This window comes from Amblyomma mixtum, chromosome 3, assembly GCF_055824585.1.
Source record: "Amblyomma mixtum isolate Tamu chromosome 3, ASM5582458v1, whole genome shotgun sequence".
In the NCBI taxonomy this organism is placed as follows: Eukaryota; Metazoa; Arthropoda; class Arachnida; order Ixodida; family Ixodidae; genus Amblyomma; species Amblyomma mixtum.
Window position 1 is genome coordinate 125,727,209 of NC_143014.1, and position 22,035 is coordinate 125,749,243.

A 22,035-nucleotide genomic window follows, 5' to 3' on the forward strand; every position below is an offset into this window, starting at 1 on the left:
AGATTAAACATGAAAAGCAAGCCGGGGCGAAGTTAAGCGCTACTTTCAAGAGTCGTGTTTCGCACTCCGCCGGTGACAATGATGTGAGTTTGTGAGCTCATGTGACCGGTGACAACCTCTTGTCACCCTCAGGACCACGACGTGGGGCGAAGGTGAACCAAGGTTAACGGCTGCTTAATGTTTTCTTCTTAAGATCAGTCATTTCAACTTCAACCTCAGGCATATTATTCTTGAATATCAGTCGATAAGTTTGTATCATGATGTAGCGTGCGATTACGTAGGAAATTTATTTTCTTTCGTCCCCTGTATACGTGCCATTGTCAGGTGTTTCCAGCGTTAAAGATTAAAAGATCACGAAGCATGACATAGACTTTGTTCGTTTTCGTCAGTGCTTACATAATATGCTGTCCAATGATGGCATCGAATGACCACGTCATGGTGAGGACAACTGAAATGGTGTCATGACTGGCAAATGACCATCAATATCAAGAATTTCGCTTATTTGGCAAGAACTTAACTGTTCTTGGCCATTTGCTCAAAATGGTGCCAAAGAGAACTAAGAAAGCGGCTAATCTCATTTGGATGCCAATAGCCAAGCCAGTTCATCCAGTCAATGATTCTAGGCGCAGCACAAAGCGTGTCCTTGGACGGGCCTACGTTACAGCCGACTCCACAACCGTGCAAATCGTGATGTTCCTTCTACAAAACACATAAGAAGAAAACTAGAATAAATTGAAAAAGCTGACTGCACTTATTCTTAACAAATCCAAGTGAGCTCATTCATCAACTAAGCTACTCAGATATGGCGGGCATCCTCCTTCTCCGTAAAAGTCAGGTTAACGAGATTAAATAAATATTCAAGCTTCACTACGAGAAAAAGAGAAACACTCCAAGATTTATCTATTTGCTGATTAATCAAGGCCTGCGCGCTACAGGTATTCTCTAACGTCTTGCGAATATTGATTGCGTCAGATTTAGTCTGCTCGTACAATTCCTTTAGATGAACAATCATTCTGCTGAAGTGGACTTTTAAAGAAACAACAGATTCACAATGTCGGTCCATCATGCGCGTTTTCCAGAGGCTGCATAGTCCAATCAGAAAGAACACGTCTAAGGGTTCATCAACAAATGGCAGTGCATTGAAATATCGAACAGACTGCGGTGCCAAAATAAGTTTTTTTTTCTCAATGTCCGTCTCAAGATATCCCGAAAGAGTACTGCATCTTTGCAATCACTGAAACAATGCGCAATCGTTTCTAGAACATCACCATGGCGGCAATTTACCGCAGACACAAGAACTTGCTTTTTTCTAACAATGTTTTAACGAGAAACGTCCCGCAAGGTAGATATATAGAAAACACCTTTGTATACGGCGATAGGGGAATTCTACGCACCCTTTTAGGCACTTCATGTCCAGGTAACACAAAAAACACAGAGCGGTACATAGGCGGAGGGAAGATCATGCAAATTAAATCCCTGTACAATCGTTTATTCGACATTGAAACAGTAACTCAGGGGAGAAGAGAACAACCATTAAGCGAACAGCCAAATACATCTCATGCATGAAGCCCCACAAACACGGGCGATCATTAGAAACATTAGAAGACGCAATGAGGTTCCACAAAACAAGAATTAAATTAACTTGCAAGAATGCACGTACTATTGGGTGGGTAGTGTCACGGAAAAACATGAAACGTGAAACTACCTGCCGGACATACGGGTGAATTAAACCAAGGCCGCCAGCGCTTACAGGCCGGAAAAGGTTATCACGCCTCATAGATTCAAAAGACGAATCCCACACAAAAGTGGCGAAAATTCTGTAAAAACGCTGGATATAGATTCTAGTGAAATGAATAAATTGGAGTAGATGATAAATATTAGTGGCCAGAAACAGATTACATGTGGACGCCCTGCCAAATATCGGGAGGCCATGGGGGACAAAAGTATGAGCATAGTGCCGAAGAGTTGGCACATGGCCTTTCCAGTCGTGCGCACTGCATGTATATGGCACTCAAGGGACGCCTAAGTACTTGGATGTCCGTTGTGTCCATTGCGTACCAGCATATTCAGCAGGCGTCGTTTCCCACATACCAAACCAGAGACCGCAATTCTTAAACGATTAATCCCAGCTCCTGCCACTGAACAGATCTCTTTCTTTAAACGAATAACCTCGTCGATGCTTGGCTTATCAGCGCTGAAAATCGCAAGGTCATCCGCATAAGCCAATGTCTTCAATTCGCGACCCATAATACGGGAACCACTGAAGGCTCAACCGTTTATAACACTTGTGAAAAGTTGCTCGACACGAGGCGTGATCGGCTGTGGCGATAGCACAGTGCACACTATGCTATCGTCATAGCCGATCACGCCTCGTGTTAAAATGCAATACAATCTCACGCTGTGCATTGCACACCGTTCTCTTCATCAATTTCCGTGTGCGACGCGAACAGATCAGATCAGCTTAACCTCGATAAGAGCTTAATCTAACTCTAATATCGTCGCCAGGCGTGCTGACGAACCAGCAAAGCAAAACCATGAGCCAATCAGGCTTAACATGCTCTCGCACGTCTATTCAGTTGAACTACGTTAAAACCCTCAGATTTTTTATCGCTTTTCTTAGTATTCAGTTGGACAGGTGCAACGTCTTGGGCAGGCTGCGGCATCGGCAAATATAACTTCGTCAAATACGACAAGTGGGCAAACTTCGGCATCATCAGGCCAGCTTTCAATTCACAGTAACTTTGTAACGCAGTGTATAAGCGGCCGTAGTGAGGCCTACGCAGGATGTGGTGTTGCTGAGTAATTTGAAAAGGATCGCGTATAGCTCACAAATAGCGCCCTTTCGGAGGCGGACCCTATGATTGTCGTCCGCGGGGCCAAATAAAATTTGCAATAATGAGAATTGCATCGACCTGTAAAAAGGTCTCACAACATTCTCTGCTGACACTTGCTGTATACTGTTCGCACGAGAAATGGCATTATAGTTTAATCACTCCCATAGTTGTTTATCGGGCAAGGTATGATTACCACCCTCGCGAACAGATAACTACTTCCACAAACATGTCCCGTTTTACAAAGAGGGGCTTTAATAGCCTTGGTGGCCGTACGCTTTTTAAAAAGTGGCCGTAGTGATGCTCTAAAATGGCAACTCCCCTACCATACCCCTACCAACTCCAGGACACCATAGGAGCGCATACTAGCCACAGTTGGTAAGCTCATTATATTGTCCGTACACCTGGTATGAGAAGCGGGTTTGAATTTCGATTTGAATTTATTTTCATGTATGGTACATGAGGAGATGGAAGAAAAACTGCATTTATGCAGCTTGACAGTCTCCTATCTCCTCTACATGAGCCTAACATCAGCACACATTTTATGCAGAGCGACAATTAGTATCACCTAAAAGCAATAAACACCTCTACCATTGAATGAAAACAACAAGTCCTCAATCATTCAGAGGCGCACTTAGTAGAACCTACATGCAACACATTATTCACAGAAGCCGCCGCGGTGGCTCAAAGGTTATGTCGCTCGGCTGCTGAACCGAAAGGCAGAGGTTCGATCCCTGCCGCGGCGTTCGAATTTCGGAAATTCTAGACGCCCGTGTGCTGTGCGATGTCAGTGCACGTTAAAGAGCCCCCATGTGGTCGCAATTACCGGAGCCCTTCACTACGGCGTCCCTCATAGCCTGAGCCGCTATGGGACGTTAAACCCCCATAAACCATAAACCATTGTTCACGAACATTGATCACGAACAAATGGATCGTAGGTACGTGCAGTCTTCATATTTAGGCATTCCAGTATTTTTATAATTGTGGAGAAGAAGAATAGCATTACAAAAGCACTTGCTCAGTGCACTTGATTATAACTTGTTTATGTTAATTGCACCTTCCATGAAAAAAAAAACTGTACATTTTAGGACCAGTTCTACATAACATTTCCGCATCATAACTGGCGCGTAGACCGGGCAGCGGAACTTCGAATAAAGTGTTTTACAATAATGCCTATTTGCTCTTAAACATGCGAGGTGCGATAACAAGTTTATTTATTGTTTTTGTTTGCTCCTCAATGTTTTTTACAAACGATAGTCGTATATATTAGGTAATTACACTACCAAAGAAATATTCTTTTGCAAAGAAGTCAAAGTTGTAAGTTGAACTGCTATAGAAGATAATTTTAATGATCTCATTTTGAAGTTTTGCTAACTTTCACATATTTGTTTTCGTTAGTGTTCCCCACACCAAATCGTATTTCGTATTGGAAAGAAAAAGCCAACGATAGATAAAAAGTCTAGCATTCACCTATAGTAATTTCATGATGCGACACATGGAGCCTAATACACATGCGGATTTAGTAACGATATGTTCAATATGCGTGTTCCATAGCATATATTCCTTGAAAAATGCACCTAAAGTTTTTATAGTACTCACTGTTTCAGTGGTTCTGCTATTTAATAACAAGTCTGGTTGCTTCCCTTTCGCTCTAAACATTACGGCCTTAGCTGTTGTTTTTTTTTTCAGTATTAATAAGTAATGCGTTGCTAGAAGCCCAGTCTTCTAGTTTCTGTAGTATGTTGTTTCCACGCCGGAATAGGTTCTCTCTGTCCTCATTTGTAATATAAAGGCGTGTATAATATGCGTGTGTTACAAATGTCACGGAGCCGTCCAAGTTGACGATATAACTTATGAATATTTTAAAAAGGTACCGGCCTAAGGTACTTTTTTGTGATACTCCCAAGAAATTAGGCTTATAGACGACAAGTAACTACTTAAACTTACATAGTGTTTTTTATGACTAAGTTCTTATGACTGAATAACATTATAGGCAATGCCACGTATGCCATAAAGACTGCTTTTGTAGCATAAAACTTCCGTTGTTACGTTTCTGGGCGATTCGACGAACAACGAGCAAGCGGCGACACCGAGGGTTGTCAGGAATGCCTTTATTCCATCTCGGCAGCCGGCCAGGAAAGAGCCGCGCAGCGCTCTGCCGTGGCGCTTATTTCGCCCGCGATATCAGCGTTTTTCAAACGCGCGTCACGATGAACAAGAAATCAGCAATACGTTCCGCGCGACAGAGGGTGTTATCACCAGAAGAACGAAACACCGTCAAGAGAGTCAAATGTTTTTGTTAAAGTCGACGAAAATTCCTATTACAAAGTATTTTCCTTCGATACTTTTGATACAGTGAACTCTGTATGATCAAGCAGGGCAAGTTCTTTGAAGCGTTGTTTTCGGAAGCCGTACTGTTAAATTGTTACCAAGTTGTATTCATCTGTAAACAGTTCTAGGTCTGAAAGAAAAGATTTTGAGTGGACTTTAGTAAAAATTTTTAAGATTGATATTGGCCTGTAATTATTTAGGTTATTTCTGTCACCTATCTCATATAAAACACACACTTTTCCTATTCGCAATACCTCAGGGAAGAAACCGTTTATAAGACAGAGATTGATAAGTGAGTGGCTGTTGATTATATCAGCCAATAAAATTTACTAAGCGCACCTTGATGTCATAAAAACCGCAGAATGTAGAGTTATTTAATTCCATGAGTGCTGAAACAACTTCTGCTTCACTAACACGGTGTAAAAATATCGTATGCTCACATTCCTTGTTCATATATGCAACTTAGCCTACTAAAAATCGTGAGAAGTTAAACTCACCAGCTGATCATTAAACGCGTGTGAAACTACTCTTATTTTAGCTGGACATTACTGATCATAATTTCCGTAACTGAGTTACTGTGTTTCATGACCCAATCAGCGCGTTGACTCTTTCTACATAACAGCAGTGCCGTTAAATGATTTGGCCAATAAGTTGTTAAAGTAGCTACTTCTGGAATGTTTACGCCGTTTTTTAGATAGATGGTTACGGAGCTTGAAGTTCTTCAAGAATTTAGGCTCACGTTCTGAAGGAAAATGTTGATACACTGAACTTTTCGTTTTAATCTTTCCAAGCAGTTCTTCAGTGATCCATGGTTTCCTTATTTTTCTTGGGGGGGCTGTATCTCTTGAATAAGTTCTCGTCAAGTGTTTTTTTAAATAATAAAAGAAGCATGTCGAATGCAACATTTTATTATTTGAGCATAATGCTGCTGTCCAAGATACATTCATTATTTTTCTGACCAAAGTTATTAATATTTTCGGACGAAATATGACGTATTTGAAATGTAGGGTTTTACTGGCTAAATATACGGGGAAATGATCATTGATATCACTAGCAATTGATCCAGCTTTGATGTCATTATTACTGATGTTACTCACAAATAGGTTTATTAATGTTGTTGAGCTTACGGTAAGTCTGGTTGGTAGGCTGATAACATAATTAGTTCCGAACACTCGAGCAACCATATCATTTTTCGAGTAGCATTCTTATTAGCCAGCGTATCAATATTTAAATCACCGCCGCATACAATTTTTATTCTATTAATGCTAACGTTGCGAAAGAATGTTCCTAGGCATATTCCATTCCGTGTCCAGGTCTCCACCAGCTCTACAATCCTGCGAAGTCATGCACATACGTGAGCAACGACACGCGCGTAGAACTGGTCTACGAAAGTGGGCCAGTTCACGGCGAGGTCGCTGTTGACGTCGTCACCATCGAGAAGCACACTGTGAAAGGCCAAAGTTTCGTTCAGGTGAGATGCCGACAGCCGTTCAATTTAGCTATCCATTGCAATCAGTCAGTCGACCAAGGAACCAATAATCAGCGACACTTTTTTTTTTTCATCATTTAAGCCGTACCATATTTGCAAATAATAACCAGGCTACCATGACTTCGGAAAAGCGGGGTGGCGGAGGGGCGGCGACGCTGCGACCTCTGGCCCTCGTCGGCTGCGATTGTAATTTATTTATTTACATATACTGCAGGGCCACCTCGGGCCCATGCAGGAGGGGGAATAGTACTGCAAAATACGAAAGCAAACGTATTGATTATTTGGAAAATGCATGACAGAAAGATTAATTTGCAGCCAAAACAAGTTACCGTGTGACGTCTATAAAACAAAACAAGCAAAATACCCCATATGTACAAAAGAACTACGAAAACTCAAAGCCCTTAATTTTATGAACAAACATTTCTATAGAAGTTCTATGTCATCCGAGAGTTTGTTCCAATGAGAAATCGCAAATGGGAACAATGAGAGCTTATGTATGTTATATGGCGAAATGGCTTATGTGCCGTTTTCCTCTTATTTACTCGTGATATGAGGGCCATAAAGGTTCCTTAACGTAATGCATTGGGTTTAGTTTAAAGTGACCGCTATACAGGAGGTAAATAAATTGCAATGTAGAGTTTAATCTCCGCTTCTAAAGCGCCTGCAAGTTTGCCTTGATCCTGGAGCAATGGGTGTAGTCTAAATATATGAAGCGTACAGAACCAAACTCTGTGTCCATTCAGTTTTGTTAAGTTCTCTTCCTACTGGCTACCATAAGATGCGGGAGGGGTAATACGGAGTCTTCTTCTCAGGAAGCACAATTTTCTTTTCGCATTAGCACCGATAGCATCAATGTGAGGCTCCCAACTTGTTTTACTGATTATTGTCGAACGCAAATACTTAATTTAGTTAGTCTTAGTAACTGCAACGTTCCTTAGAGGGTAAATAAATTCCGATGGACTTTTCTTATCAGTAAAAGTGACACTGGCGGTCTTCGATGCGTTTAACTTTAACCGCTATCTTGAAAACATGTTTGTATTTACCGCAACGAGTAGTAAGACCTAACTTTGTCTTCCCTGGTACTTATGGTTGAGTAAATGACGCAATCATCCCAAAAAAGTTTAATTTATACTCACAGTCAACACAGAAATGAGTATCTCTTATATAAACCTGAAACAAAATGGCCCGAGCATAAGCCCTGCGGAACCCTCGAAGGAACTTCAAAATTGCTAGAAATGGGCCCATTCATGGCAACACATTGCTCTCTGTTCTTCGGATAGCAGGTTATCCACGATATTAATTGTTCGTCCATTCCGAAATATTTAAGCCTGGTTACTAAATCCTCGTGGGAAACGACGCAAAACGCTTTTGAAAAATTCTGGAATATAGCATCTATTTGGCCTCCTGTGTTAAACGCGTCAGCAAGATCGGTAGTTACTTCAGCAAGTTGATTAAATTTTACAAGACAGCCCTAAAGCCGCACTGTCGGTCATATTGTGGACCATAACACTCTAGGTGTGATATGGTCTGTCTAAAAATTGTGCTCCTGCACCTTGCAACACGTACTTGCTAACGTAACTGGCCTGTAAATTGTTTATGTCAAAGCGTGAGCCTGATTTATGTAAGGGAATAACTTTTGCCACAAGCCAATCATCGGGATTATTGATGCTTGTAAGGAAGTTACAAAAATTTTATGCAAATATTTCACAAACACGAACACGTATCTTTTGAAAACAGCATATGATATGTTGACAAGGCCAGAGTTTTTTTTTTAACATACAGACTGCTCAAACGGAAGATGACACCGGCTTCGCTTATGGTAGCATGAGACATGGGGCGGTCAAAATCGTTTGATAGCAACGGCGCACGTGGTGCCAGACGAGTAAATACAGATTGGAAAAAAATTGCTGGTGGTTTAGCTCCGGCTAAACCTAGTAAGAAGCGATAGCGTCACATGTTAAGCTCGGTAAATTCTTTATTCAGCATACTTCATACTGTCGTTGTAACCTTGCAGCTCGGCGAGCTGCTACGGCGGGTGTTCGTCTCCCATCCCGCTGCATACGTATGGCCCGGGGGCGCTACGCGCTCCTCATATTCACAAGTTATGACGTCGTCAGTCACGTGGATCACGCCATGCCACGCATGCTATGACGTCACATATCACACGACCACCCTCTTTGACCTTGACCTTGGGTACCATGGGGTAGCATACCATTGTAACACCATAAGCTCTTCATGGTTCGACTTCTGGATTGCTTCAAGGTCAAAACAGAAAGCACGGCGACCTTGGCTTTACATGGCAAAGTGAAGCTCTCGCTTCAAAATACATAAAAGTGATCAAGAAATTAAGCACACAATATGCCATCATGAATGTTTTGACTCAAAAGAAAACATTCGACAGAAGTCTGTCTGGTTGGGAAATTTAATGTTAGGAGAAGGTAAGTGACGCCAACCAAGTAAAATACAGGAAAAACACGACGTTTCGGGACCGGCTCGGCCCCTTCTTCACGGTGTGACTACGGGCGAGCGCAGCTTGGCTTTTTAAGCCCCTGTGTGGAGGACCTGCGGGTCAATGGCCGCAGCCCATGGACGTAGGATGAGGGGAGAGTCCCCAGGGAACGATTAACATTCTCTCGTGTTTGCTGTATGTGCCACGACTCGAGTAGAAGCCTCCTGCGTGGGTTAGCTTCCGTTTCCAATACAATGGTGCTGTCGAAGTCAATTGGGTGGTCACACCCTTCACAGTGTTCGGCCACGGCGCTGCGTTGACGATTCATGTGACGGACGTCCGCTTTGTGTTGGTTCATCCTTTCTGCGAAGTTCTTCGTTTCCCCTATGTACGACGCCGGGCAGACGGAACACGGAATTTTGTACACGACGCCCTGGGCCTTTTCTCTGGGCTGCCGGTTTTTTGGGCGGGGGAGAAGGCGACCGATAGTGCTGGTCGGTTTGTGCGTTGTCAGCACCCCTTCTTTTCCGAGAATGCGACCGAGCGTCTCGCTCACGCCTCTCACGTAGGGGATGCAAACACGTTTCCGCTTCTGGCATGCGTCTGAGGAAATAATAGACCGGATTTTGTTTTGCCTTTCTTGCTTCCTGATAATGCGCCGGATGAATGAGCTTGGGTAGCCGTTCTTTTGGAGGTCAGAAATGACTCGGTTCTTCTCCTTCCTTTTATCTTCACTTGAGGAACATATGGAGTCGGCTCTCTTCAGTAATGACGTCACGACAGATGCTTTGTGCGGGATGGGATGGTTCGAATCGAAATGTAGGTACCGTCCTGTGTGGGTTGGCTTCCTGTGCACCGAGGACTGCAGGCCTTTGTCGTGCCTTGTAAGTAGGACATCCAGAAAAGGCAGGCTGCCCTGCTGTTCATGTTCAACAGTAAATTGTATGGCCGGTTCAACTGAATTTAGATGACTCTGGAGGTTTTCTATCTCTGAGGTTTTCACCACACAAAAGCAGTCGTCTACATAACGGAGGAATAACTTTGGCTTGGGATTAAAGGAGGAGAGGGCCCGGCTTTCGACGTCTTCCATGGTTAGGTTAGCCACTGTGACTGAAATTGATGCCCCCATAGCAGTTCCGGTTGTTTGCTTGAAAAATTCTCCGTTGTAGGTGAAAAAGGTACTGCGCAGACAGAGGTCGAGAAGGCGACATACCTCATCGACGTTGAGTGGAGTTCTCTCGTGCAGCGTTTGGTCGTTTTCGAGTGCGCGGCGAGCGACGGACACAGCAAGGGGAACCGGTACGCAGGTAAATAGCGACACCACGTCAAATGAGACTAGGCTTTCGTCTTCCTCCACGGTAAGGTTCGAGACAAGTTGGACGAAATGCCGCGAATTCTGTACATGCGTGGGTGTTCTGCCGGCGAGCGGCGCCAGTACCTTGTGCAGGTAGTCAGAGAGACGTCGCAGAGGAGACAGGGTGAAGTCTACAATTGGCCGAAGGGGGACGCCAGGTTTGTGAGTTTTAGGTAGCCCGTAAAAACCTGGAGCTGAGCCGTTTCTGGAGATGAGGCGGAGGTAAAGCCATTTGAAATCAGGATGCCGCTTGAACATCTCTGCCAGGGTTTTGTTGAGTGTTGCCTGAGTGTTTGAAGTCGGATCCTTGCGAACCTTCTCATACGCCCCACTGCTCAAAAGGGCTGACGCCTTCTCCTCGTAGTCGCGTCGGTCCATCACCACTGTAGAGTTGCCCTTGTCTGCCGGGAGTATGACGATGTCGGTGTCGTCCCTGAGACCGCGTAGGGCTTTTCGTTCCAGTTGAGACAGATTGCTCGGAAATTTGGGGGGTACCTTGGCGATGACACCAATCGCTTTCAGGCGGACCTCTTCCCTGACGTGCGGCTCCAGGTGCTGGACCGCATCTTCAACAGCCGCGACTAGTTTTGGGAGGGCGGGACCAGATGATATGTTGAATCCATGTCCTTTTGCGAGAACAGAGGATTCGGGCGGTGTTAAGCGACGGGAGGAGAGGTTCTTTACAAAGCCAGAGTTATGGGGGTCAGGCTGTTTCTTCTGCCGTTGCTGTAGGGCAAACAACTTCTTGTTTTGACACTCACGATGTTTGTTGGCTGCAGTGGAGGCCGCTTCCATGGCAAAGGCGTCCACCCGCGGGAAGAGCTCAGGCATCCTGTGTTCTAGTTGGCGGCGCGCGAAGAACCGGTCCAGCTCCTTTTTGCGGAGAACGGAATGGCACTCGTGTATCCGCGCACTTAATAACTGTTGCTCCGTTTTGGACACCAGCCGTAGGCCTTCTGCGGTGGTTACAGGGCGCTTTAGGCGAAGGCTCACGGGTATCACATCCTTTTCCTTGCAGGTCTTGTTGAAGTTTAGATGTGTCCGGAAGACAGCAATACTCTTGGTGATGTTGACGTATCGCTTCACTAGCTGCATGGTCTCGATGCCGAAGTCTTGGCGTATAGACTCAAAAGAAAACATTCGACAGAAGTCTGTCTGGTTGGGAAATTTAATGTTAGGAGAAGGTAAGTGACGCCAACCAAGTAAAATACAGGAAAAACACGACGTTTCGGGACCGGCTCGGCCCCTTCTTCACGGTGTGACTACGGGCGAGCGCAGCTTGGCTTTTTAAGCCCCTGTGTGGAGGACCTGCGGGTCAATGGCCGCAGCCCATGGACGTAGGATGAGGGGAGAGTCCCCAGGGAACGATTAACATTCTCTCGTGTTTGCTGTATGTGCCACGACTCGAGTAGAAGCCTCCTGCGTGGGTTAGCTTCCGTTTCCAATACAATGGTGCTGTCGAAGTCAATTGGGTGGTCACACCCTTCACAGTGTTCGGCCACGGCGCTGCGTTGACGATTCATGTGACGGACGTCCGCTTTGTGTTGGTTCATCCTTTCTGCGAAGTTCTTCGTTTCCCCTATGTACGACGCCGGGCAGACGGAACACGGAATTTTGTACACGACGCCCTGGGCCTTTTCTCTGGGCTGCCGGTTTTTTGGGCGGGGGAGAAGGCGACCGATAGTGCTGGTCGGTTTGTGCGTTGTCAGCACCCCTTCTTTTCCGAGAATGCGACCGAGCGTCTCGCTCACGCCTCTCACGTAGGGGTCTCGCTCTCGGGTCTCTAGGGTCTCGCTCACGCCTCTCACGTACTTGGTTGGCGTCACTTACCTTCTCCTAACATGAATGTTTTGGTTTTTAATCGCCGATGCAACCGTTTTCCTGGGGTCTTTGGACATCAGTGCTCTAAAGCGTGTTAGGCGGATGTGCATTCAGGCAGCCGCTAAAACGTTATTTTTCAAACTACGCACAGCGACGCTGCCTGTCAAGACATTTTTTAATGACAAGGAGATGTTTGTACCCTGGAATATGAATTGCCGTCTGTGTAACGTGCCTGAGACAATTGATCATTGCTTCATCCTGTGCCGTGATGCCATGTTCTTTTGGGACATACAACAACGAACTCTTAAGGACATTGAAATTACACCATACACTATTAGATTTCTGCCTGTTGGCAAAAACTCTGTTGTGCCTTATGATCTGTTTGTGTTGATAGGACTATTAAGTCTGTGGAAAAGCCGTGTGATGGACAGAGATGCCGAGCCACCAAGATCGTCCAAATCTGTGTTTCGTGAACAGTGTGCTTTGGTGAGGAGTGTATATGCTGCACGCGAAGAACCTCCAAGCTGGCTGCCGTGCCTAGATGCATGTGTGTGCCTCCCTGAATTTTGATGTTTTGATGGGGATGCAGTGTTGAGTTAGGGCTATGGCGGGCTCGTATTAAGCAGCCCGGTAACTTGAGACGCGATCCAGTTTGATTGAAGGTTTTCCCCCTTTTTACGGAAGTTCTTCCATGCAATAAAGAAAAGAAAGTTTCCTCGTTAGTATAGTGGCCAGTATCCCCGCCTGTCACGCGGGAGAACGGGGTTCGATTCCCCGACGGGAGCATTTTTTTTTTTAACTTTCTTTCGCTTCAAGGTCAAAACTGAAAGCCTACACGCTTCAAGGTCAAAACTGAAGCTTACACGGCCTAGTGAAGCTATCACTAAAAAATGCGTTCAACTTGCAGAAGATAACAGCGTCTTTAGTAATGCTCTCGCCTAAAATCTTTGCCTGGTCAAGCTGGCAATAGCAGGTTTTAGCCCAGCTGAACCACCAGAATATTTCTGAAAAAAAAAAATAAATAAATAAAGGATATTGTGGACTGAGCGTGACGTGAACCTGTCCCGTCGCTTTCGGCTTATGCATGATAATTCTCCTGTTAGCATGAGGAGCCGTAAGGGCAGCTGGTTACTTTTGGCAATGACGGCACGGTAATAACTGATTGTTCGCATGCGCCGTTCGATGTTTGCGCGAGTTTCTTGTCGGCGAAAGTGCAATTTATTTATTTATTTATTTATTTATTTATTTATTTATTTATTTATTTATTTATTTATTTATTTATTTATTCATTCATTCGTTCATTTCGTCTTCAATGGCCTAGTCGGACAACAGGCGTGGCACAGCGTTCGCCTACGTCAAATTCGACGGCATCCTTGGTCTGGCCTACCCGGAGCAGTCAGAGCTGGGAGCGACGCCGGTCTTTGACAACATGATTCAGCAGGGAGTCGTAAAGAGCCCTGTGTTCTCGGTGTTCCTCAAGCGTGGCGGCACCGGCGTCGAGGGTGGAGAGGTCTACTTCGGGGGCATTGACGCAGCCCACTACTCTGGCGAGATATTGTACGTGCCCGTCTCTAAGAAGGGCTACTGGCAGCTCCCTGTCGGCAGGTACGTTTGGGACTTGCAGTTGTTATCTCCAGGCTAAAACTAGTCTCGTGATTGGCATATCATGCACGTCTCGGAGTATTGGTTTAAACCTGAAAAGTGCCGAAAAAGCACGGCCAACGTTTTTTTTTTGAAGAATTCTACTTCGTTTGAAAACACACGGTAGGCAAGGCGAGCTTCGCACAGATAGCAAGTTCATGTGGGTTCGACGGCTGGTTCTTCATCGCCCTCGCGTCCAGCAGTATTCGTGGAGGCTCTCGGCATAGTTTAAGACTAAAAATAAAATAAATAAGTAAAAAAGACATCACTTATTGCCTTAGTAACGTTTTTTGCGACGGAATACAGAGGGAAAAGGAGCAAGAAAATGGCAGAAACAAGGTATTCGGCTGAGGTGTTCGCTCCACTATGAAGGACGTCGGCATGTCACTACTAGAGAAATCGGGAACGTGCACGCTATATATTTTATTTATTTTATTTATTTATTAGTACATCCAAGGCCCACTAGGGGCATTACATGAGGGGTGGGCATACATATCATTGAAAAAAATCACTGATGAATGATTTGAAGTATTCCAGGCCAGAATGGATGAAAGCTTCAGCGGGTAGGTCGTTCCAATCTCTTGCGGTCTGGGCGAAGAATGATTTTAGGTGCGTAGAAGTAGATGCTCGAGGTGTATGAACAGCTTTCGGATGACTGATGCGAAGTGAAAGGCGGTATGCAGGGGTGATAACGGATTGGTTGAAATGCGAATGATAAAACCTGTGGAAAAGGCAGAGTCTGGCTATTTTTCGACGGGATTCAAGGCTGGGGAGGTTAGCTTTTGCTTTCAATGCTGTTACGCTCGTATGATATGAGTAATCAGTATATACGAATCTTATCGCGCGGCTCTGGACGTACTCAAGAGTTTTGGCTAGGTTAATTTGTTGGGGGTCCCAGATTGAGCATGAATATTCAAGTTTAGGACGGACAAGAGTTAAATAGGCGGACAGTTTTACGGAAGCAGGTGCCAAACGCAAGTTACGCTTTAGATAACCAAGAACACGGTTAGCTTCGTTGGTTATGTTCATTATGTGGGTGGTCCAAGAGAAATCCTGTGTTAGGCTAATACCTAAATATTTATATGAAGATGCGTGTGATATCATGGAACCGCGAAGGGTGTAATTGGGAGTAGGATACGATTGACGACGATGAAATGATACTAGCGTTGTTTTATTAACGTTTAAAGATATTAGCCAGTTTGCGCACCACTCTTCCACAAGTTTTATGTCGCACTGCAGATGGTAAGTGTCTCTGTTACAAGTGATGCTCCGGTAGATGACGCAGTCGTCGGCGAACAAACGAACGGTGGAAGATAGATTACTTCCATGCCCAGATGCCCAGATAGTCCTATCTGGGCATCGATATCTGCGGATGCGGATCATCCATGTGAATACCATTGTTATGGTTTGTGTGCTTCAAACAATGCGTTTTCATCAAACTCTCTCTATTTTTGTAATTGTTTTCGGCTTACTTCCGCGTCTTTCCCTTTCCGTGTTTTTTTTCTTTGCTTCGTTACGCGTTGCAAAGGCAATGGTAGGGCAAGCAGTCCTTGTTTCCTTTTTCTCTCGAGTAATATCAGAACGATGCAGTTTGTTCCAAATCTGCTTTACTGAACTAGCTCAGCAGTGAGTCCCTCTTCTGTCCTACTGAACAGCGTCAAGGTTGGAAACCTCGAGTTCTGCGAGGAAGGCTGCGAGGCGATCGTAGACACGGGCAGCTCGGTCATCACTGGACCTGTGGAAGAAATCAACCGCATGAACAAGCTGCTAGGCGCCACACCCTTTTCTTCGGAACTGGTACTGCATCATTTGGCGTGGAGATTATCGATTACACTAGCCCACTGTAAAAAAATTTACTATTAGCACCATTCTATAGCCGAGGATCACTGCTGAAAGAAAGAAACCAATTAATCATACAACTAAGCATGTCGACTCACTCTGTGTGCTGATCCTCCTTGAAGGGACACTTAGGATAGCTATGTTTAACTATTGTCCTCAGTAAGAAATGATTATCTGGCTTTCTCGGCAGGAAAAGATGGGTTTGCCGGCGGGAAAATTGGATGTAAAAATCTTCCCGTCAGTCGATTCAGACTCGTGACCTCCTTATCGAAAAGGACTGGTTTCCACCGTTTTGAAGTGAATGGCAGTAAAACATAGCCTTTCGGATTCGCGCAAGAAAAATCGGTGTCTGCGCACGAATTTTACTTGGCAAATATCGGTCAATGGAGGCAACACCTGTATTTCGTTTTGTTTTTTTTCGTCTCTTCTACCTTATAACAGCTCCGTTTTCGGTGAGAATGGTCTGTTCATGATTAGAAGGCGGTACCATATCATTATAGGCTGACTTCAGTTCGCCCTCGGTGCCCCTGACACAAACTGAACTGGTCGATTAAGCACATCCCGACTGCGTCGTATGCGTACTTGAACATCTCAGCTATATATTGAACGCCCCTGCTCGGCATCGCCGCCTAAACCACGCACGATTAATGCACTTTTGAGGTAGTGTGGATAACGTATTGGGGAGTTAGAATCGCGCACAAAAGCTGACGACGTCAGGAAAAAAAAAACGGTAGCGGTGGGTTGCAGCGCCTGGCTCCGCACCTCACTTTTAAAATTCACACGATTAGCTGCGGTCATAGACAAGCTAATCTGAAATGCAGCGGCGACCACACACTACGGGCGGCTCCATGCAGCCGCGAGAACAAAAACCAACAAAGAAATAACGTGACAACGAAACGAGGCGTTTGTCTGCACGTCTACACTCTTGCGCCGTGTGCTTCGCCCGTTATTGGTCCACTTCCTCGCCGCTGCACGGCACCACTGGTACTTGTTGGCCCTCGCTCCATCTCAGGTTAAGTTGTCCAAGATTGTAAGCTCCTTTCACCATGAAGATTCCCACGCTGCAAATGCTGTTGGTCGGCGGTTTAGACGTCGCGAAAAATCTAGTTGGTTAGAGCCGAGCGGAAGAGCTGACAGGCGATGTAAGGTCCGGCAGGCAAATTTGAGCAGGAGAAAACAAAAAATGTGCTTGCTTCTGGCATGGATTTCGTAGAAAGACCATTGGCTCTTAAGTTCCTCAAAGTACCAAATAAGCGGTGAAATGAATAAAAAAAATGTTTAGGTTGTTGCAGCTGTGTTCGGAAACTTCACATTGTCTGGAAGTTCCGTACACAGTTTTTAAAAGCTTTTTATATGTGTCACAAAACAAAAAACGTTTCCAAGTGTTCTGGTTTTACTACGTAACGCTTTAAACTCACCGAAAGCTACTGCTGTGCTGCATCCTATCTTTTGCTAATGGCTGAGACCTACAGACTAAAACTTACAGACTTTGAGGCACTGTGGGCTACCACACGGTTGCAACGGGCGCATGGTCACGTGCTTGGCGGGGGTCATGTGAGTAACACCGGTCACGTGAGCGCAGATCCGCGGACGTCACGTGACCGGATGTTGGCGGTCTACGCCCTGAATCCCCCGGTGAGGGCTCCGTATAACAAATTTCTCGTAAAACAAACAACCTTTGAGAACACTTCGAAAATGAGCACGTCAGGTTAAATATTTCCTTCAGCAGCATCTTCTCTTTTAATCTATCCCCTGTCCGTTCATCCAGTCCCACTGTCTGGAAAAAAGAAGACATGATGGGCCCCTGAAGAATGCATGGCATCGCAAAGGCTGCAAGTGTTCCCTGCTGTTATTTTTAAATAAGGCGTCTAAATTCGCTGATTAAATTCCTAATATTAGCAGCAGTGACCGCGATCTGTGACTGATACTCATAAAATGATCATGCTGGGAAGCGTAGAGAGGGTTCATCTGTAATACGCGACCAGAAACAACACGGATGTCTATTGAAATTAGGTCTGTTGTTAGCGGATGTGCCTCATTAAAATTAAGGTAAAAAAAGGTGGATTTATCCGATACGAACCTCCATCACAGCTTGTGATGGCAGCACTCTACAGAACTCCGCATAAAATCATCTTCTGGAGCATTCTAAAGAGAAGTGCGCAGTGATAGCAAGGAGCGTGATAACGTGCTACCAAAAGGCAAGTAGAGCAACGCGGACAGGCTTGGCCAGATAGTCATATATGCAGATAAAAAGGCACCTGTATCATTATTTCCCGTTCTCTTTCGAAGCCTACTGAATGTATGTTTCTTCTGTGCTGATCTTTTCTAGAACCAAGTTGACTGCGAACGTGTGAGCATACTCCCAGACCTTTCCTTCAAAATCGGAGGGAAGCAGCTGACAGTGCGCCCAGAAGATTACGTCGTCAAGGTATGCGTCGAACTGTGTCCAGTCACAGTTACAGCTATAATTTCATAGATACATATTTCGCAGCAGGGCAAAAGGATGCAATGTCCTTACTTTCAGCGAGAATAATTATACCTTCTTCGCCGACAAGAAAATGCAAGCGCTCATAATAGGCTATCAACGAACGCCGGCGACCACTCTCCTATGGGCGTGTACGATCCATGTAGAGGCGCACACACCTAAATTATTCACGAAGGAATTCTTTGTCGAGTCTAAAGTCATCACTTCACGCTTTTGATGCCATCTCCCTCGGCAACTTTCTCCGCTTAACTCTCTCTGGCAACTCTCTGTACTGGCGGCATTCAATGACCGAACACTGACGGCTCCGTAACTTCACCAGGGCTCGTGTGCTGCAACAGTTCTTCCTTATGACACTCTGCCATTGGTACACCACCAGGTGCGACACCACGGTTGCCAGCTATCAAGAAATGTCATTGACCGGCTACGTTTTGAAAGGCTGCGCTGGCCAAGAAAAAAAAATAAAGGCAAAATAATGGCTCAGGAAAAAAATCACGGATTAATGGCAGGCTATCCCTTCGTATTAAGGCGGATTAGGCCACAAATGTACACTCAAGCTATATTCCTGTGCTCTGCTTCTATACACTGTATCTCTGCACTGTTTCGTTAAAATTTTCAAACGTCTGGATGTCTCTTTCCTTTCATATGTTTATACCAACCCCGAAAATTGCGATAAAAATGTTGATAAAAAGTACAAAAACAACAGAAGCAGCTCGGTTTGGCTGCTTTTTACCCGTGCTACATAGGCATTTCAAGTGCCACTGAATCGAATGTCATTCGAATGCCGTTCAACGGCATTCGGTAGGAATGTCCTTGCAGTACATAGGACGCCGCAGAGACATTCGAGGGCGTGAAATGCCTTTGAAACGCGAACACTTGCACCCTCGTTGATGTGTCTTCAAGCCATCGTTTTTTTAAAACAAATAACTGCAGGTAAATAAACATTTTAAGTTCAGAAATTTTAAAACACATTACATGAAATACCTTTTTTTATTTATTTATCTACACACACATGTCGGCTGCGGGGGTCACTTTCCATCCCCTTTAAGCCTCCGTTGTTTCGGAGCCGTCCTCTAAGGAAACGAAAACCTTCATTGGCGACACCTCTTTAAGCATCATTTAAAATTGTAAACAGCAGATATGCTACACGCGCGCGCGCTCAAAACAAGCGAACACACTGAGTGATGAAAAACACGCGCTGCCACTCAGTAGAAAAAGAACGATAAGCGCCCATAAAAATATCACAGCACGACTTCCAACCATGACCTGCGTTCTAATAATAAAAATAGACACAAATAACCTTCATAACATCTTTGATTATTAACGTCAGCGATATTATTTGCAGAGGTTTGTTATTAAGGTTTATTAACATGGCGTACAATCTATCGGAACTGCTTGGTATAGGAACTGGTTTGGTTTGGTTTGGTTTGGTTTGGTTTGGTTTGGTTTGGTTTGGTTTGGTTTGGTTTGGTTTGGTTTGGTTTGGTTTGGTTTGGTTTGGTTTGGTTTGGTTTGGTTTGGTTTGGTTTGGTTTGGTTTGGTTTAACGTCCCAAAGCGACTCAGGCTATGAGAGACGCCGTAGTGGAGGGAGTTGAGTTTGCGGGCCGCCGGGCAGCGGGCCATCTCCATATCCCCCCCGGGCGCCGCCGACTTGGTCCTTATCTTAAGATGTTTTAGGCGGCGTAGCTTTTAAGCAGACAGAGGAAACGCTGGGGTCAAAGGGCTGCCGCCCCAAAAGGTAAAAGCAGCAATGGCAGCGAGGGGTGCCGGAAGGGGATCCGTTCCGCGGACAGTGCGTACGAGTCGCGTACCCCGGCTATTGTCGGGGTTAAGTTCAATGACCCTTCGACGGCGGCGTCGAACAGTGCGAAAGAAAGCTTCAGGGACACTTGAGGGGGAAGCTTGTGTGGGAGGCAGCTGAGTGCAATTACGAATGGTCGTGAGGCTGATGGAAGTGGTCATTCGGGTAACGAGTTGTGATTACTCTGCCTCTGGCCGGAGGGCTCAGATGCCATCCTGTAGTGTTTGGAGCCACAGCTGAAGGAAGTGGTGCTTGCGTGCTTTTGTGGTATTGTCAAAGTGTTTCACTGTGTGTGGAAAAGCGCAAAAGCGCTATCGGCTTCGTCAAAGGCATGCGGCCCCCGCGAGCAAACAAGCTCGTGGGTCTGTTGAGTTGAAGAGAAAACGCTCTGATTGGTTGTAAGAAGCCCATCTCTCATTGGTCACTGAGTTGGTCCCCAGAATGCTGGGGAAACTGATTTAAGGAGGCGTTTGGCGCCAAAAAGGGAGACTTGGGCAGGGACTCTTGGTGGAGAGTCGGAATCGAGAGACGGACAGGGTCTAGCTTTGCGCTGGCCACGTTCCGAAGGACGAGGAGCCGCTACGTGTAGCGCGAGTTCAGTCGGCCAGGCAGGACAGTGTTTCGTAGGGGCGAGCTCTGGTCTGGTGCTCCCGATCGTCCTGAATGCTAGCGACCACCCTGGTCGATGTGTATATGTGTAAATAGTTGTAAATAAACCCAGCTTGTACATTTCCGCAAAGAAGTTCGTCTACGTCTCATCTCCCTCCTGCAACGTGTCGCGCCCAAACGGACCCCCATCTCCACCACCACAAAAGAAGACCTGGACTCGAGTTCAACTGGCGCAGTCGACAGGATTGGGCGGCGGCTTTCTGCGGAGGGTGAGCGACTTCAACTGCACTGTACAGAAGATTTTAAGCTGGACCAACATCTACGAAGAGGCTCCAGGATCTGCACCTTCAAGCGAACGGGGCTACAACGAAAGATCCTGTGAGGGCGACTCTCAACGGAGAACTTGAACATCCAACCCCGAGCGTCCAGGTTCCAAGCGACGACTTGCACCCGGCTGCTGACTTTCTGACGCGTGGCGCACTTCCCTGTGGACGACAGAGCGTGGAGCGACATCACTGAGTGTGCCAGGCGGAAAGTGGAAAGCACCGAAGCAAAGGTTGGTCTCTTCCCTGTTCGTTTGCCGGTAGGGCATGGTGGTCACCACAAGGACAACTCAGAGGGAAGACGGGATGGAGAGCCAGAGGTCTGATCGGGCGTCAGTAACAGAGGAAACTGAAGAATATTCGGCATCGCAGGAAATTGAATCTTCTCTGAGCCCACCAATTCATGGTGGTCCGCCGATCGAGAAGGAAAGCAGTGATGCAATCCTTCTAAGGCAGCTTGATATCAAAAAATTGGAGCTCGAAATTGAGCTCCTCAGACTGAAACAGACGGGCCAGAGCAACAGCGCGCTGGGAACTCGAGATGGTAGGAGCAGATATGCTGAAGAGTTAAGGGCGGTCCTTGCTCCCATGCCAGCGTTCGAGGAGCTGGTGCCCGCTTGGTTCAAAAATGCGGACAATATGCTGAGGAGCTGCGCAGTTCCGGACGATCTGCGCGGGAGTATAATATTGCCATTGTTAAACGAGCAGTGTCGCGCGCTCATAGCAGACAAAGCGGACGACAGGTTGATGTCATATGAGGAAATTAAAGAGTTCGTGCTAGGGGAACTGAAGTTGACGCCAGAAGAATATCAGCGTAGGTTTTTCTCGGGCAGAAAGGGGAATGAAACCTGGAGTCGATTCGCGACTAGGCTGCAAGTTCTCCTCGACTATTACCTGAGCAGCCGGAAGATAAAATCGCTAGAAGAGCTGCGTACGTTGCTGATTTCTGACCGGCTCAAACAGCTCATGAGCAATGATCTAAGAACCTACGTGCTGCAGCACGAAACGGGAGAATGGTTTAAACCTGGAGAGCTAGCGAAACTCGCTGAAAAGTATGAGGACAG

At 45.8% G+C, this 22,035-nt stretch overlaps 2 protein-coding genes across 2 annotated transcripts in view; both read left to right on the top strand.

The window, feature by feature from the left end:
* Positions 1–22,035, top strand: part of LOC149351753 (lysosomal aspartic protease-like) — a 29,622-nt gene that overhangs the window by 598 nt on the left and 6,989 nt on the right. The window contains exons 3-6 of the mRNA XM_089575640.1: positions 6,476–6,633; positions 13,597–13,880; positions 15,572–15,713; positions 18,085–18,183. Coding sequence (XP_089431766.1) covers positions 6,476–6,633; positions 13,597–13,880; positions 15,572–15,713; positions 18,085–18,183 — 683 coding nt within the window. The remainder of the gene's footprint in view (positions 1–6,475; positions 6,634–13,596; positions 13,881–15,571; positions 15,714–18,084; positions 18,184–22,035) is intronic.
* LOC149351754 (uncharacterized) lies at positions 12,378–12,914 on the top strand. Its single transcript, XM_089581090.1, has one exon. It carries the CDS (start codon positions 12,378–12,380, stop codon positions 12,843–12,845), a length of 468 nt encoding a protein of 155 aa, XP_089437216.1. The 3' UTR covers positions 12,846–12,914.

Excerpts from the sequence above, each read along its gene's own strand:
- LOC149351754 (XM_089581090.1), top strand. The coding sequence starts at position 12,378 with ATGTGCATTCAGGCAGCCGCTAAAACGTTATTTTTCAAACTACGCACA.